The sequence below is a fragment of the Capronia epimyces genome (genome assembly GCF_000585565.1).
Source record: "Capronia epimyces CBS 606.96 chromosome Unknown aczIQ-supercont1.1, whole genome shotgun sequence".
Lineage (NCBI taxonomy): Eukaryota > Fungi > Ascomycota > Eurotiomycetes > Chaetothyriales > Herpotrichiellaceae > Capronia > Capronia epimyces.
The window spans coordinates 2,614,540-2,628,295 of record NW_006912904.1 but is presented as its reverse complement, the minus strand read 5'-3'; the positions used below and the strand labels follow the sequence as shown (position 1 = coordinate 2,628,295).

The following is a 13,756-nucleotide window of genomic DNA, read 5'->3' as shown; positions in this document are numbered from 1 at the left end:
TCTTGCTCTTGCTCTTGCTCTTGCTCTTGCTCTTGCTCTTGCTCTTGCTCTTGCTCTTGCTCTTGCTCTTGCTCTTGCTCTTGCTCTTGCTCTTGTTCTTGTTCTTGTTCTTGCTCTTGCTCTTGTTCTTGCTCTTGCTCTTGTTCTTGTTCTTGTTCTTGCTCTTGCTCTTGTTCTTGCTCTTGCTCTTGTTCTTGTTCTTGTTCTTGTTCTTGCTCTTACTCTTGCTATTACTATAGTACAGCACAGTCGACTAACCTGTGTATCGTGTTCTATAGGTTTGGATCCGTCCAGAGCGCGTACACGGGGAAGAACTTCTGAGGTCAAGTACACGTACAAGTACACGACACGATCTGTCAGATGGCCGGCATCAACCAGGCATGGAATCGTATATAGTATCTAGTATATTCTAGGAGTGTCTAGCCTCGACGGTCGAGACCCAGTGAGAGAAAGAATAAAAGCATTAGCATATTACATTCGACAAGTCGTCATGTCATCGAAGTTGGGATTGATTTGATTTGATTTGCATTGCATTCACGTCTAACTAACGGGTTGGCATTGCATTCGTATTTGCATTTTGCATTCGCTTTTGCATTTTGCATTCTCATACATTCATGATCCACTATCCATGATCCACTATCCATGATCCACTATCCATGATCCATGATCCATGATTCATGATTCATGATTCACCCTCTGTGGCTCGCTCGCTTGCTTGCTCGGCGCGACACAATCAATCTCAATGGAACCGTCGAACCGTCGAACTATGAAAGTTTACATGATTCAGGTCAATCAATTCAGTCAGTTCAGGTCAATTGTCCTCCAGCGCACGTCGATCGGTCCGTCTGTCAGTTAGAACCTCACCACCCCCTAACCTTAGTCAACCTAACATTCAACCCTCCCTTCGGTTTCGTAGTCGCCATACCAGCCGGCACGACGTCGGCATCCGGGTCCGCCAAGACGCATTCGTAGGCGCCGACAAAGGCAGCTACCAGGGCGCGCAGCTCGGCGCGCGCAAAGTTCTGGCCGATACAGCTGCGTGGGCCGTGTAGGAAGGTCAGGAAGGCGTAGTTGGACGATGCGGCGGTGGGGTTGAATTTTGGTTTTGGTTTTGGTTTGGGTCGGTCGAGCTTGGGCTTAGGCCGGTCATGGTCTTGGTCGTGGTCGTGGTCGTGGTCGTGGTCGTGGTTGTGACTGTCGTCGTGGTCGTGGTTGTCGTCGTGGTTGTCGTCGTGGTTGTCGCGCTGCTCCTGCTCCTGCTCCTGCTCATGATCCCCATCCCCGTCGTAGTTGATCCATCTCTCCGGCCGGAACTCGTCGGCGTCGTCCCCCCACACTGCAGGGTCTTTGTTGATGGCCCATGGCGCCACCAGGATACGCGTGCCGGCTGCCAGCGGCTGGTCGAGCAGCGTCGTGGCCTGTTTGTTCGTCCGCGCGGTCACTGGTACCGTGGGAAATACTCGCAGCGTCTCGCTGCACACGCCGTTGAGGAGGGGTAGAGACTCGAGGATGGTGGCGAGGTCGGCTGGTGTGGATGCTTGTCCGGATGCTGGTCTGGACGCTGGTCCGGAATTGGGATTAGTATCGGCATCAGCATCGACGTTGGCGTTGAGGGTAGCGTCGCCGTTGGCGTTGGCGTTGCCATTGCCGTCGCCGTCGCCGTCCCTAGGCAGAGGCAGCGCAGCGTGGATTTCTTCGCGCAGTCGTGTCTGGATGTCCGGGTGCAGACAGAGCAGGTAGATGGTCCACGTGAAGGCCGAGGAGGTGGTTTCGTGGCTAGCGGCTAGTCAGTAGGCTTTATGGTGGGAGCTTCTTTGGTATTCCTCGAAAAGAAAGATAAGGAAAAGAAAACAAAACAAAACAAAAGCCTTTCGCAACGTTTACTCTGGCAAAAAACTCTCACTCACCCGGCTGCAATGATGGTCAACAATTGATCCACTAGCTCTTGGTCGGAGAAGACGTCGGCTTTCATCAGGCTGGCCAGCGTGTCGATCGATTCCGAGTGTGAGGGCGAGTCGCCGTCACGGTCACCATCACCGTCACCGTCCGAGGCCTTGCGTCGGGCTTGAGCCTCTGCCCTCTTGTCGCGCACCAACTGCTCCGACAAGTCACGCAGCTCTGCCGCCGTCTTGTCCATCCGTCTGGCGGCCGAAGGGCAGAGCAGATTGGCCAGACGTCGACCCCCGACGATCTGCAGCGCCAGCAGGATCTGCATGTCTGAAGAAGTGCTGGTCAGGGCTTCGTACAAGCCCACGATCTTGTCGTCCGAGTTCTCTAGCGTGTTGAAGTCGCGCCCGAGCCCGGCCAGGCCGATGATGTCCAGTGTGGCTTTGGGTGCCCAATACCCGATATCTGTCACGGCGGTGATGGGGTTGTCCTTGTCATTGTCGTTGTTACTGTCGTTGCCGTTGCTGTTGCTGTTGCCGTTGCCATTACCGTTGCCATCATGGTGTGCAAAGACGGACGGATGTGGTTGATGTTGACGTCCCTTCCCAAACACCTCCGCATCGATACATTTCGTCATCTTGACCGCCTTCTCCCAGAACAGAGGATACAAGCCTTTGATCTGTCGGAAGGCGAAACTCGGCAAGCTGTGCTTCCGCTGGCGGCGGTGCTGCGCGCCCTCGGCCACCACCAGTCCGTCGCCGATAGTGCGACGCAGGATATCGCGGTGTCTGTCCGGCTTAGGGAACTCGTACGGTCGGGTGACCAGCACCTCGGCCAGGGCCTTGGCGTTGGTCAGCAGCACCGTGTCCTGGTTGAAGATACCTTTCAGCCGGATGAGCCCGTGGTTGGACATGGCTGGGTCCTTGATGAAGCGGAGATAGGCTTCGCCTCGCGGGGGTTGGAACTGTATCTTGGCGTGGCCGAGGATCGGGTGTGCGCCCTTTGGGATGCCGGTGAGCTTTAGTCTGGGTGTTGCAGATGACGATAACAATGACAATGACGATGACGCCCTGGAAGAATCATGGAAGGAAGAGGAAGAGGAAGGGGTTTCCCAGGAATGAGAAGATACATAGTCCAAGCATAGGCGAGGACGGGGGACAGGGTGGGATGTGAAAGGAAATAAAACAAGGATATGATATCGTTCGCAACGCCAACTTGAACTTGAATGCCATAAATATGAAATATTTGCTGTAATTGCACGCACCTTGGGACATGGGAGGTGTCGAAGCGGACTGAAGAAATGCGGGTAGATGGCCACCACGTAGATCACCCACAGCAGCAGATCCAGTATCACCATGGACACGAACGCCGCAGTCAGACTCGCGCTGAGCCTCGCAATGAATGGTGATGGTGATGATGATAGCCGAGGCGCTGAGACCAGAGCGACACCTTGCACCGCAGCGGACAAGACCAGCAGAAGCGGTCGGGGAAGTAAAATGTCGAAAGCCATGGTTGAGCTGAGTTTGAAGCTTGCAAGGAAGGTTCCAACGCAATAGATGTTGAGATTGAGATTGAGGTTGAGGTTGGTGTTGGAGTCGGAAGCTGGCGGAGCGGAAGAGAGGGCGAGCCGATTGAGAAGGAATGGAATCAATCCGTCTCGTCTTGTGGGGATGGGATGATCCAAGATGCTATATCAATAGGCAGACATCAACTGGTACCGCGGCGAGGGCGAGGGCGAGGATGTAGAATCTCAGAGACACCCGTTGGCTTTCATAACGGTGCTGCCTGTTCACTGTTCCCTGTTCCTTCCCGATCAACTGCAGTATAGATGTTACTATAGGAAGTACTCCGTACAGACCGGGGAGAAACAGGGGATCCCAGAAACAGCAGTAGCCATCAACAGCCAATAATTCGTGTCGGACAGTAATACGATATACGATATACGTACCAGGTTGAGGCCCCTAAGCCCTGTCGCAATACGTAATACGGAGTACGAAGCACCACGTCGGGACTGGTCAAAGGGAAAGCGAGAGGGAACCGGGGGACACTCTCGGCCATTGGTAACACTAACACCACTAGTTACTAGTTGCTCCAGACGGTGAGTTGGTGAGGATGAGGATGGCTGTCTCGACGTATAAAAGGTACCCGGTCGAGTCCGTGTCGTCAGGTGCCAGGTTCCCCAGGGATGTCTGTCGATGCTCGTATATGTATCGATATCCGGAGACAGGACGGATATGGTATCTCGCGCGAGGTGTGGTGGGCTTCATGAAGCCGAGGTCGGTTTCAATTGGAGACGTGACGTCTAAGCAGCGAAGATGCCTAAGCTCACACTGTCTGTCTGTATGTATGTATATTCTCGGTGAGGCTGGTCTTGGTCTGTTCGACTCCCATTTCCATGCCTTTCCAAAAGTACTGGCAGTGGCATTGGCATATTTGAAGAGATACGAGACGAGCAATCCCGCAAGACTTGTGCTCTCACCTCCCTGGCAACAGCGGGAAGCTCGCCCACCAACCCCAGATGAGGCCAGCTGATATCAACCTACCTACCTACCTACCCGCCCCACTCGACTGTTGGTCGGACACGACAATCACCAACGCAACTCACCAACTGGGTTCGGGCCGTCCCAGAGTCTGATCCGCCACATATACGCACGACCGCGTCTCACCTGGTCGCAATGAAAGACGGTGCGTCTGTACCGGTCGAAGACGTCGATGGACATGCCCGTGGTGCCGTAGTTGGAGCGGTAGGGCTGAGACCGGGTGTAGCTGCTCCGGCGCAACCGTCTCCACGAGACCCGGGACGAGGCCCTGTCCTCATTATACCGCACATGGGACAACGTCATGCGCACCAGTCCTTGCTGGCCCGACAGGTGCGTCGTCTTCACCCGGAGGAGCACCTTGTCGTCGGGCTCGATCAAGTATATTCGGCACGTCTCGTGTTCGGCAATCCGCTCGTCGAGATACCATGTTCCTTGCGGTTCGCGCCATAGATCCCTCCTAAAGGCGACGGCCATCAAGAACACCTTTCAATCCTCACCAAGGGCCCAGGAAATTGGTCGTGAAGAACCTTCGGACTGTGCGCCCGCGCCCAAGTCCAAGTCAAATCTTAAGATGTCTTGTCTTGTCTTGCCCGCCACCCTACTACTGGTATGAATCTCTTTGCTGGCAGCCTGTCTGAGGCACCCTTGACCTTGATCTTGACCTTGATCTTGACCTTGATCTTGACCTTGATCTTGACCTTGATCTTGACCTTGACCTTGACCTTGTATAGTATTGCAGCCAGGTGGGACGCCAGGGCGTCTATATGTAAACAGATTGATTGGGCTTCGACGATTATATCTCCTGGAGGGCATGCACGCTTCGTCTCAGACTGCAATGGATTCTCATGAGAGAGGATGTAGAACTAGACGGGAATCTTCCTCTTCTTGTTCATCTTCTTCTTATATTGCATCTTCGTTCTCGCTCTCGCTCTGACTCTGGCTCCCGTTTTCATTTCAAACGCGCCCACAAACATCGATCGCCTATGGCTTAGGCTGATGATGCAGGCTTGAGGATATTCCAAACGGCCTGATGCTGGTGCTGTTTCAAGACTAGATGGCCCACACTGGAGACTGATAAAGGTGTTTTGTTTTTCCCCAGCATAATATAGTGGCATTAGAGAGAGCAGACAAACGAACATCAACGGTGTGACTAACAACCAAGCACCATCGAGTCCGAGTCCGAGTCCCATGTGGTGAGAAGACATGATTTCCTGGTGTACTTTGTGACCACAATTGGATGATTGTGCGTTTGAACCCATGATTGGTAATCCCAAGATCCATGTGCAAGCTATCTTCTGGTCTGCGTTGGAGTGCCTCTTCCTCTTGCACCACATAAAACATTGATATATCAATGGACCGGGTAAGATCCTTCGTTTGCCCATGACAATCTATGTCGCAACAACCAAGACAGGTCTTTCAAAGACACCGAGCCTTACTTAAAGGACAGCCACCGCACCTAGAACAACAGCACCCAACAATCCCCAGCCAAGGCTGAGCATGGCCGCCCCATTGCTATTGTCGCTGGCACTAGTGGCCGACGCCGAGGCAGAGGAACTGCTGCTAGCCGAGTTCGCGGATTCGGATGCAGTCGCAGTTGCAGTTGCACTGCTGGACCCAGACCCAGACCCAGAGTCGTCGTGGTGTCCGGTCGACTGATTGGCAAAGGTATATGCACTGCCAGAGAGCGGGGTGGCACTGATACCGGTGCCGTTCTTGCACGACGACGGTGATTCGGCGGCGGTCGAAGAGAATTGAATGTCCGCACACTATAATACGAACACAGACCGTGGCATTGGTTAGAATCTCATGTCATGTCGTCGATCGCGGTTCAACTTCAACTTGAGCCGGGGGAAAGAGAGAGACAGCAAATGACAGGAAGGATTGATGAAATGACGTACGTTGTAAAGCCCACCGCCCGAGTGAGCATTTGTGATGACCTGAAGGGTGGCGTTCGTGCCGTCGGTGATGTTCAGGTCGGCTGGGACCGGGACGGCAGCCAGACAGAAATCGCCCGGGCCGAATTCATGGATGGTGGGTAGAATCTCATAGTTGAACGAGGATCCCACGTCGTTGCCGATGGCCAGCAAAATCTGCACCAGGTTCTCCGTGTGGCCCAAGTTCATGGCCACGGGGATCGACGTCGGCGAGACCAGCGTGCGGTTCTGCGTCTGCCCGTACCCGCCGCAGGGGAAGCTGGCCTGGTTCTCGTCGTCGGAGCTGCGCGGAGGTGGAAAATCGAGGGCAAAATGTGCAGACGACAAGAGTGGGAGGGCGAGGAGGACGGACAGTACAGATTGGGGGATCATCTTGACCAGAGTCCAGGGTACAGAGACCTCCGATCGAGTGCGTGTGAGGGTCGCAGCAAAAGACACGAGGACGAGGCCGGCCGAACAAGTCAGATGGAGGAAAAGTACAGAGATGAGATGAGATGAGATGAGATGAGATGCCATGAAGGAATATAATGGAGACCATCGCGGCCTCTTATACCAAATATTTCATTCGACCTACCGAGCGTGATGCCAGGCGGGCATGACTCTTGGCCCGAGACCCTCACTGGCGCCCTGGTCTGGGCTCGCGGGACCCCGATCGTTTCTGCAATTAATAGTAGTACTGTACAGTGTAGTATGCACACTGGACAGGAGGTGGGTTGGGAAATGAAATGCATGCCAAGCTGGGTGTGGACTTCTGGTGCCTGCCAGACAGGGGTGGTCTAGTATCTAGTATGTAGTTATCTCCATGATGGTCTAGAAAAAAGAGACAGGAGACATGGACTACACTGGCATAACGTCGAAAATTGTACGTACTCCATCCGTACTGACGGTCGAACTCGAGGGGGAGAGGCACACAGGGTCATTCATGGGAATGGGGAATATTGTCGAAAACGTGCTCAAGCCCAAAGGCCAAGCTCCGGTGTCATGACAAGGCTGGCTTGGCCGGGCCGGGCTACTCTTGGCATGAGCAAGTTTCTGTTCTTCGCCGTCAGGGGGAAAGGATATGTATGTACTACTCCGTACTCTGTACATGTATGTGAACGGAGTAAGAAAGGATATGTGATATGTATGTAATACGGATACTCTGTACATGTACATATGTGTACGGAGTAAGTAAGGACATTGTATGGCCTAAGCTTAAGGTGCCCCTGATGTCGGTCTTGTTACTCACTCCCTACCCCGTAATTACCAGACCCGACATACAACGTTGCATGGGCAGGGCAGCCTTGAACTATACTGCTCATGTGCCGCGCGGGCCAAATACAATGGACAAGGCTGAGAAGGTCAAGATCAAGAAAAGACAAGGGACAAGGCTGAAAAGGTCAAGATCAAGACTAATTGCCCCTTTATTTCCTATGTACGGATAGGCATTGCAGGCACCGGAGAGAGCCGACTTTGGTATTTGGTATTTGCAAGCCACAGCCACAGCCACAGCCTTCCCCTGCTCACCACTGCCATCAATATCGACTCGACGCAACGCAGAGAGAAAAGAGAACACACAGCCACAGTCTTGGTTCTGTCAATATCGACGCAACGCAGAGAGAAAAGAGAAGACACCAGCCTGGTCCATTCCAACACTCCGACCCGTGCCATCTATCCTCCCCATCCAACCAAGGGTCTGATACTCGTTCACCCATGGGCACAACTTGTGGTCGGTCTCAGTCTCCGCTGACTACCTTAGCCACCGAGCTTCAGGAGAGGATGGCTGGCACTGTTTGACCGTTGCAGTTGCACGCTGGACACACCGACCGAGCTTAGCTTCATGTCTTTCCTCCCTTTCACCCGTACGTCCATCAGTCCATCAGCGTCAGCATGCATCTGTGTCAACCGTCAACCGTCATTCCAAACGATAGTTTCTTCCGGTTTCTGGGTCCCTGTAAGGATACTCAGGGTTCAGATATTCTTCTATCTCGTCCTCCACATCAAAACCGTGGTCAGGGTGGCTGGTGCGAGTGTCCTGGTAAACAACTTGACGGCTCATGCTCGCTGTGGCGTGTCCCATGCTAGATCCTGCACCGCCATCGTCAAACGGACCCTCATTCTCATCCTCATCCTTGTCCTCAGCCTTGCCCTTACCCTTGTCCTTATCCTTTTCCTCAGCCTTGTCCTCATAATACCGTCTCAACCTTAACTCCTCATAATGCTGTCTCAACCTTAACTCCTGATAAGCCTCCCGATCCAGCTCTCTGATACGGGCCTGATGCTTTCGTAGTGCATGCGAACGATCTACGCCCATAAATTGTGGGTATTGTCGCTTGACTGTGTCGGTATACTCTTTGGCATCTTCCAGCTTGCAGTTGTTGCACAATTCATCTCCCTCTTCAATCTCAGGCTCTGGGTTGTCTGTGGGATCCGAACACGGGTAAGGGTTACAGTATTCAATTTTGCTCTTCGGGTCCCCTAAGATAAGCTCCTTGCACCTTCGGCACCCTTCATAAACAATCATATTTTGACACATGGTTTCTTGTTTTCTGATTTCCTTGTTGAAAATCTCGTGGGTTTGTTGCAGCAGTTGAAGAGTGATCCGGGATGGGTTCTGCTTGCTGGTGTGCTGTCTTTCTGGTCCGATTTCGATGCCTTTGAGACAACGATATGCCTTGGAAGTTGGGCCATATATATACCTCTACTTTCTTGTCCCTTCACTGTCTCGTTGTAGGAGGCAGTCACGGCTCTGTTTGCCGTCGAAAGTCATCTAGGAGATGTGACTTGGACAAGAGATTAGAAGCTGCGACTGTGAAAGGTCCCAACCACAGACTGATGCCGGCAAGCAGCCTTCTGGACAGGGTATTCATTGTTGAAAGTGCAGGCCGAGGAGTCATGTCACCCGCAAACAAGCCCAGAGTCGATGTTGTGGAACGTCGAAGCTGGTTGAAGAAGTACTGCAAAGGCATCCTACCACTCCTCCTATCAACGCACTGTCAGTCATAGCCGCATTCGCATTCGGTTTTCAACGTCTTCCTCGACGAGACTGGCATCTGTCTTTCCCTTGAGTCGGTTGGTGACAAGGTGGCTCCTCCCTGAACAACTCCCACTTCAGACGGTGACATGCCCTGGCCTTTATGGTCACGAGCTCGCTTTCTTTCCTCTTGCTTTGTTCCCGTTTACTTCACTCGGATCTGCTCTGGTTTGCTTTGAGTCGGATATTGTAATTCTGACTCCAGCCTTGCCGTGCTTGGCTATGATTTGTGATATTCCAACCTCAGCCTTGTCCTAACTTGCCGTGAATTGACCTGTCCCGACCTCAGCCCTGCCCAGCACAACTAATGATCCCTATTCAGTTCCTGCCATGCTCATGTTTCTGCTCACACTGCTCACAGTTGTCTCGATAGTAATCCATCCATGTATGCCGGGGGACGACACCAGATCTACATTTCCCAAAGAAACCCAGAGCCGGAGCCGTCTTCGTTGCAGCTCCTCTTCGGACCGTGTTTGCGTCGGAGTTCTGACTTCGTGTCCCTTGGAGCTGGTAGGTGCGCTCGGCTTCAAAGCATAAGGTCTTGAAGCTGTGGTCGTCGCCAATGAGTTTTCCGCAGGTAGCACACCATCGGCGCGTGGATCCGATTTGGCACATTGCAACAAAGGCAAAGCAGGTCAGTCAGGATTTTCTCGGACTGAACAGGGTCGTGGACAGGTGGACAGGTGGACAAAGGGCGTGCAAGGTGTGGGAGATAGCTTTGCCAAAAAGGAAACGTTCATGGAGATTCTCCACCACCGCCGGGTGAGGGTTCGAAATGGCAAAGAAACGACCTGCGAACAGAGAAATAAACGCAACAGAACCGACTGATGGGTCTGCACCAGGAGAGGAGAAAAGAGGAAACGGGAGCAGTCTCAAGTGAAGCCCGTCGACACCCATGCAGCAAGTTCAGCGTCTAGCAAACACCCTGATCTCCATCTCCCTCCACTCCGGGGAGCATGTGCGTGTTCCAAACAAACAGAAACCTCAGCCTCGCGAGCCCGATCAAGGTGAACCCAGCCGCCCAATATCACTAACTCATCTTCTTGATGTACGGAGTACCTCCACCTCACTTACAGTCCTGGCCAGGCACGCGTTTTGCACTATGGCGACATTCTCTTTCATTCTACACGTCTTCCCATGGAGAACCCTAACTGTCAAATATAGATACATCTGTAAAAAGCGCCAATTCCGCAAGGGTACACTAGTCTCCAGAGACACAGAACAAACACGTATTCAACCACCACATTCTATGGCCTCGATCTAGCAAATCCATTTCTAGCCTGTCGGGGGAAACTCGCCACTCATGACTCGCCCAAGGGCTAAGTGATGCTGTCTCCGACATAAATCACTCCGAATCGCTAGAAACCAGATATATCAATCATGACACGGACGCTTGGCTTTTGCCGCGACTTTTCGAAGACGAGGACGCTTTTTTGGCCGGCTTTTGAGCCTTGGTCAGCACCTTTGGACTCGGCTTCGGCTTCTTCCCCGTTGTCTTCTTTTTCTTCTCTCCAGGAAGGTCCTTGGCGTGGAGCTTAAGCTCAAACTCAGCCAGTGTAGACGGCGACGCGGTAGGATCCTTGCCCAGACGGTCCGCCAGCTCCAAAGCCGTTTTCGTCAATGTCGTGACGTCCGTCGGCGTCAGGGGAGGGGGTTGCAGCAAAGACCGCTCAGAAAGGCAAAGTTCTTGCCGCGTCGCCTCAGTGCCGGTCAATGTGACATGATCCAAGCAGAACTTGACGGTCTCATGATTTCGTTGCTTCCCAGCAGAGTCCACATCCAGGCCGACGGCGATCTCGCGGGAGTCAACATCCATGACATCGACTGTGCGGAGAATGTACGCAATCGACTCTTTCTTGGTGGCCACGGTCTGAGCGACATGCTGTTGTTGAAACGTCTTTCCTTGCTTAACAGCACTTTCCACCTTATCAGCGATTCCTTTCATCCTGTCATCCAGGGGCAAGGTAATAAATGGTTGGAAGAGCCAGTCAGTAGGCTCATCGGCCTCTGCTCGTGAGAAGTATCCCTTGATGGTACGGAGTAGAGATGTATAGTGTTGGTTCTTCTCGGATCCTCGATACAGAAGGTCCTGTCTGAGCTCCTGGGTGACTGTGACATCCACGTCACGACTCGGGCAAAGAATGGTAAATGATTTTTGTTGGTGCACGGCCGAAATCTTGGCGATGTTCAGCGGGGGTCTTTTACCCTCAAGCGAATCTCCTGAGGTGACAAAGGCTTCAAATGTAGGCCAATATTGAGAGTGCGGTCCGTTGTATATCGGAGAGAACTCGAGTCGGAGAGTGACACGGGCATCGGGATCAATATCCTTCGCGGTTGTGGATGTACCCTGGTTCCACTGCTTAATGAGTGCAAGTTGCTGGACCAGATATGGGATCTGGCTGGTGAGTGATGGGGTTGGAAAGGTACTTGGGGCATTCGAGTTGACCGCGCCTGACACCCGTTCGTTTCCAGCTGCGCTCTTCAGATGGAGTGATGGCCCCTTGGAAAGCACATCGGCAGATGCTTCGCTTGCCTTGCCAGTGTTTTCCATGTCCTCACTCCTATCCTTCGACTTGCTCACAGACGGTGATGGCGATTCAACCTCTGATCTCGTTCTTGTATGGGGAATCCTAGCCTGTGGCGGCTCTCGGAACAATGCCTGGCCAAATTTTGCGGTTGTATGGTAGTGTAACTCATGCCGCGGCTTCGGCTTCTTGACCATGCTGGCGGCATTGAGCCAATCCCGGATTCTGCTGAGCATGGTATCCAGTAACGTTATGCGTTCGTTATCAGGATGGCGTGTACGCGGAGGTGGAGTGTCAATGGCAGAGTTGACGAAACGAGTCCATGGTAGCTGCAGGAGGCCCCTAGAAAACTCGGCGGGGCTGGGAAACGGCTGAAGAGAGCTTGACTCCTTACTCTCCGGTGGCCATACTTCAATTTTATGGGGATCATCTTCTGTTTCCACTGCGAGCCGGATCACGCGATGAGCTTGTTGTGACAAACGATGATTTTCGTTGTGGACAATCTTAATGTGATCAGATGTTAAAGCAATCTGCACATCAAACCTTTGCTGAACGGAATCCAGGAACGGTCTGACGAGGTGTTTCAGGGCTGGATCTCGGTAGGTCTCGGCCATGGCTCCTCGAAGTGGTACCATGATGGGTTGAAGATCCTTCACCACACGCGAAATCCGTGCCAGCGCGGCCGCGGCATTTGCAGTGGTGCCGGCAACTCTGATCCTAGATTCCCGTCGAAACAAGTCGATCTGGACATCGAGTTCCTCTGCGATTCGCTTCAATGGCTGGCCGCGGTCTTTCAGAAGGTGATCGAGTTTGGCTTCATCTGGGACATAAAGGCTCAAGCTCCGCTGTCTCTGCTTGGAGCTCTTTTCCGTCACAGGAACGGTGAACCCCCAGACCTCTTCAACCAAATATTTGATCGTGTCCGGCTTGTTCTGTCTATTGACACGGTGGAAGGCATCGGTTGACAATGACTTCTTGCGCTTGTACGCGATATAACGCCTCATCTGGTCGAGTTTGAATCCCTGGGCCAAACTTGATCGGAGTATTTCCCACTCCTTGACCTCTAATTGCCCGCGCTTTTTCTCGATGCCCGAAGACCGGACGACTTGCTCGATGTTCGCCATCAAATCTTGTATGCTCAGCGGTGCTTGCTCCGAGGCGAGTGATTCCTGCACGCTCACCCTGGCTTTGTTTTCTTCATCTTTCGGGACCTGTGGTATGCGGCGGTCTCGGGATGGAAGAATCAGCACCTCCGCCGGCTTGCCCAAGGAATTGACTCCCAGATTGGCCGTCTTGCTCGGACGCCATCGTCGAAAGCGGTAGGATCTCTCCGCGACTGGTTCGGAATTGGAGGTGCTCGAGGACAGGTCAGTGTTTTCCGGTTGACCTCCGTCCTGATGGTCATTGTCGTCGTCTTGTTGGATTTGAACTGCTGAATGACCCCATCGCCGGCCTGATACAAAGGTGGAAGGATACGAGGGAGCCTCCAGAGGGCCTCTGTCGGTCAACAGTCTTCGCTGGCATCTGAGGCAGACGTGGGACAATCCGGCCGTACGTGCTAACATATAGACGTTGGAATCAGGGCCATGAATATGGAACGACCGCTGGAGGCTAGGTGGGGGTTTCCGAGTTGGCGACTAGCATAGAACAGCAGCCCGATACTGCTACTATCACAGTAAATGCCAACTGGCGCAGGCTTGTCCGTCGACGATGATGGTGGAATCGGTACCACTGCAGCTTGAACTTGACTGGGTGAAGATCAAAGTTGCAAGGGCCTCCAAGAGGCTTGGCGGCAGCCGATGGGCCTGCCAGTGAGCTTCAGCCTCGTCTCATCCCGAGAGGCAGCCTTGCGCCGGC

The 13,756-nt window shown here is 53.1% G+C and overlaps 5 protein-coding genes across 5 annotated transcripts; all 5 read right to left on the bottom strand.

Annotated features, from left to right (window-relative positions):
• Window positions 1–860: 860 nt before the first annotated feature.
• Window positions 861–3,397, bottom strand: A1O3_00963 (uncharacterized protein; the record flags this gene model as incomplete). Its single annotated transcript, XM_007731112.1, has 6 exons — window positions 861–1,194; window positions 1,315–1,502; window positions 1,602–1,776; window positions 1,908–2,396; window positions 2,466–2,887; window positions 3,152–3,397. 6 exons carry the CDS (start codon window positions 3,395–3,397, stop codon window positions 861–863), a joined length of 1,854 nt encoding a protein of 617 aa, XP_007729302.1.
• A 1,078-nt stretch (window positions 3,398–4,475) lies between these two features.
• On the bottom strand, window positions 4,476–4,901 carry A1O3_00962 (uncharacterized protein; the record flags this gene model as incomplete). The annotated part of the gene is made up of 1 exon (XM_007731111.1): window positions 4,476–4,901. One exon carries the CDS (start codon window positions 4,899–4,901, stop codon window positions 4,476–4,478), a length of 426 nt encoding a protein of 141 aa, XP_007729301.1.
• Window positions 4,902–5,863: 962 nt separating this feature from the next.
• Window positions 5,864–6,733, bottom strand: A1O3_00961 (uncharacterized protein; the record flags this gene model as incomplete). The annotated part of the gene is made up of 2 exons (XM_007731110.1): window positions 5,864–6,193; window positions 6,326–6,733. 2 exons carry the CDS (start codon window positions 6,731–6,733, stop codon window positions 5,864–5,866), a joined length of 738 nt encoding a protein of 245 aa, XP_007729300.1.
• Window positions 6,734–8,255: 1,522 nt separating this feature from the next.
• On the bottom strand, window positions 8,256–8,876 carry A1O3_00960 (uncharacterized protein; the record flags this gene model as incomplete). Its single annotated transcript, XM_007731109.1, has 1 exon — window positions 8,256–8,876. One exon carries the CDS (start codon window positions 8,874–8,876, stop codon window positions 8,256–8,258), a length of 621 nt encoding a protein of 206 aa, XP_007729299.1.
• Window positions 8,877–10,752: 1,876 nt separating this feature from the next.
• Window positions 10,753–13,464, bottom strand: A1O3_00959 (uncharacterized protein; the record flags this gene model as incomplete). The annotated part of the gene is made up of 1 exon (XM_007731108.1): window positions 10,753–13,464. One exon carries the CDS (start codon window positions 13,462–13,464, stop codon window positions 10,753–10,755), a length of 2,712 nt encoding a protein of 903 aa, XP_007729298.1.
• Window positions 13,465–13,756: the final 292 nt, after the last annotated feature.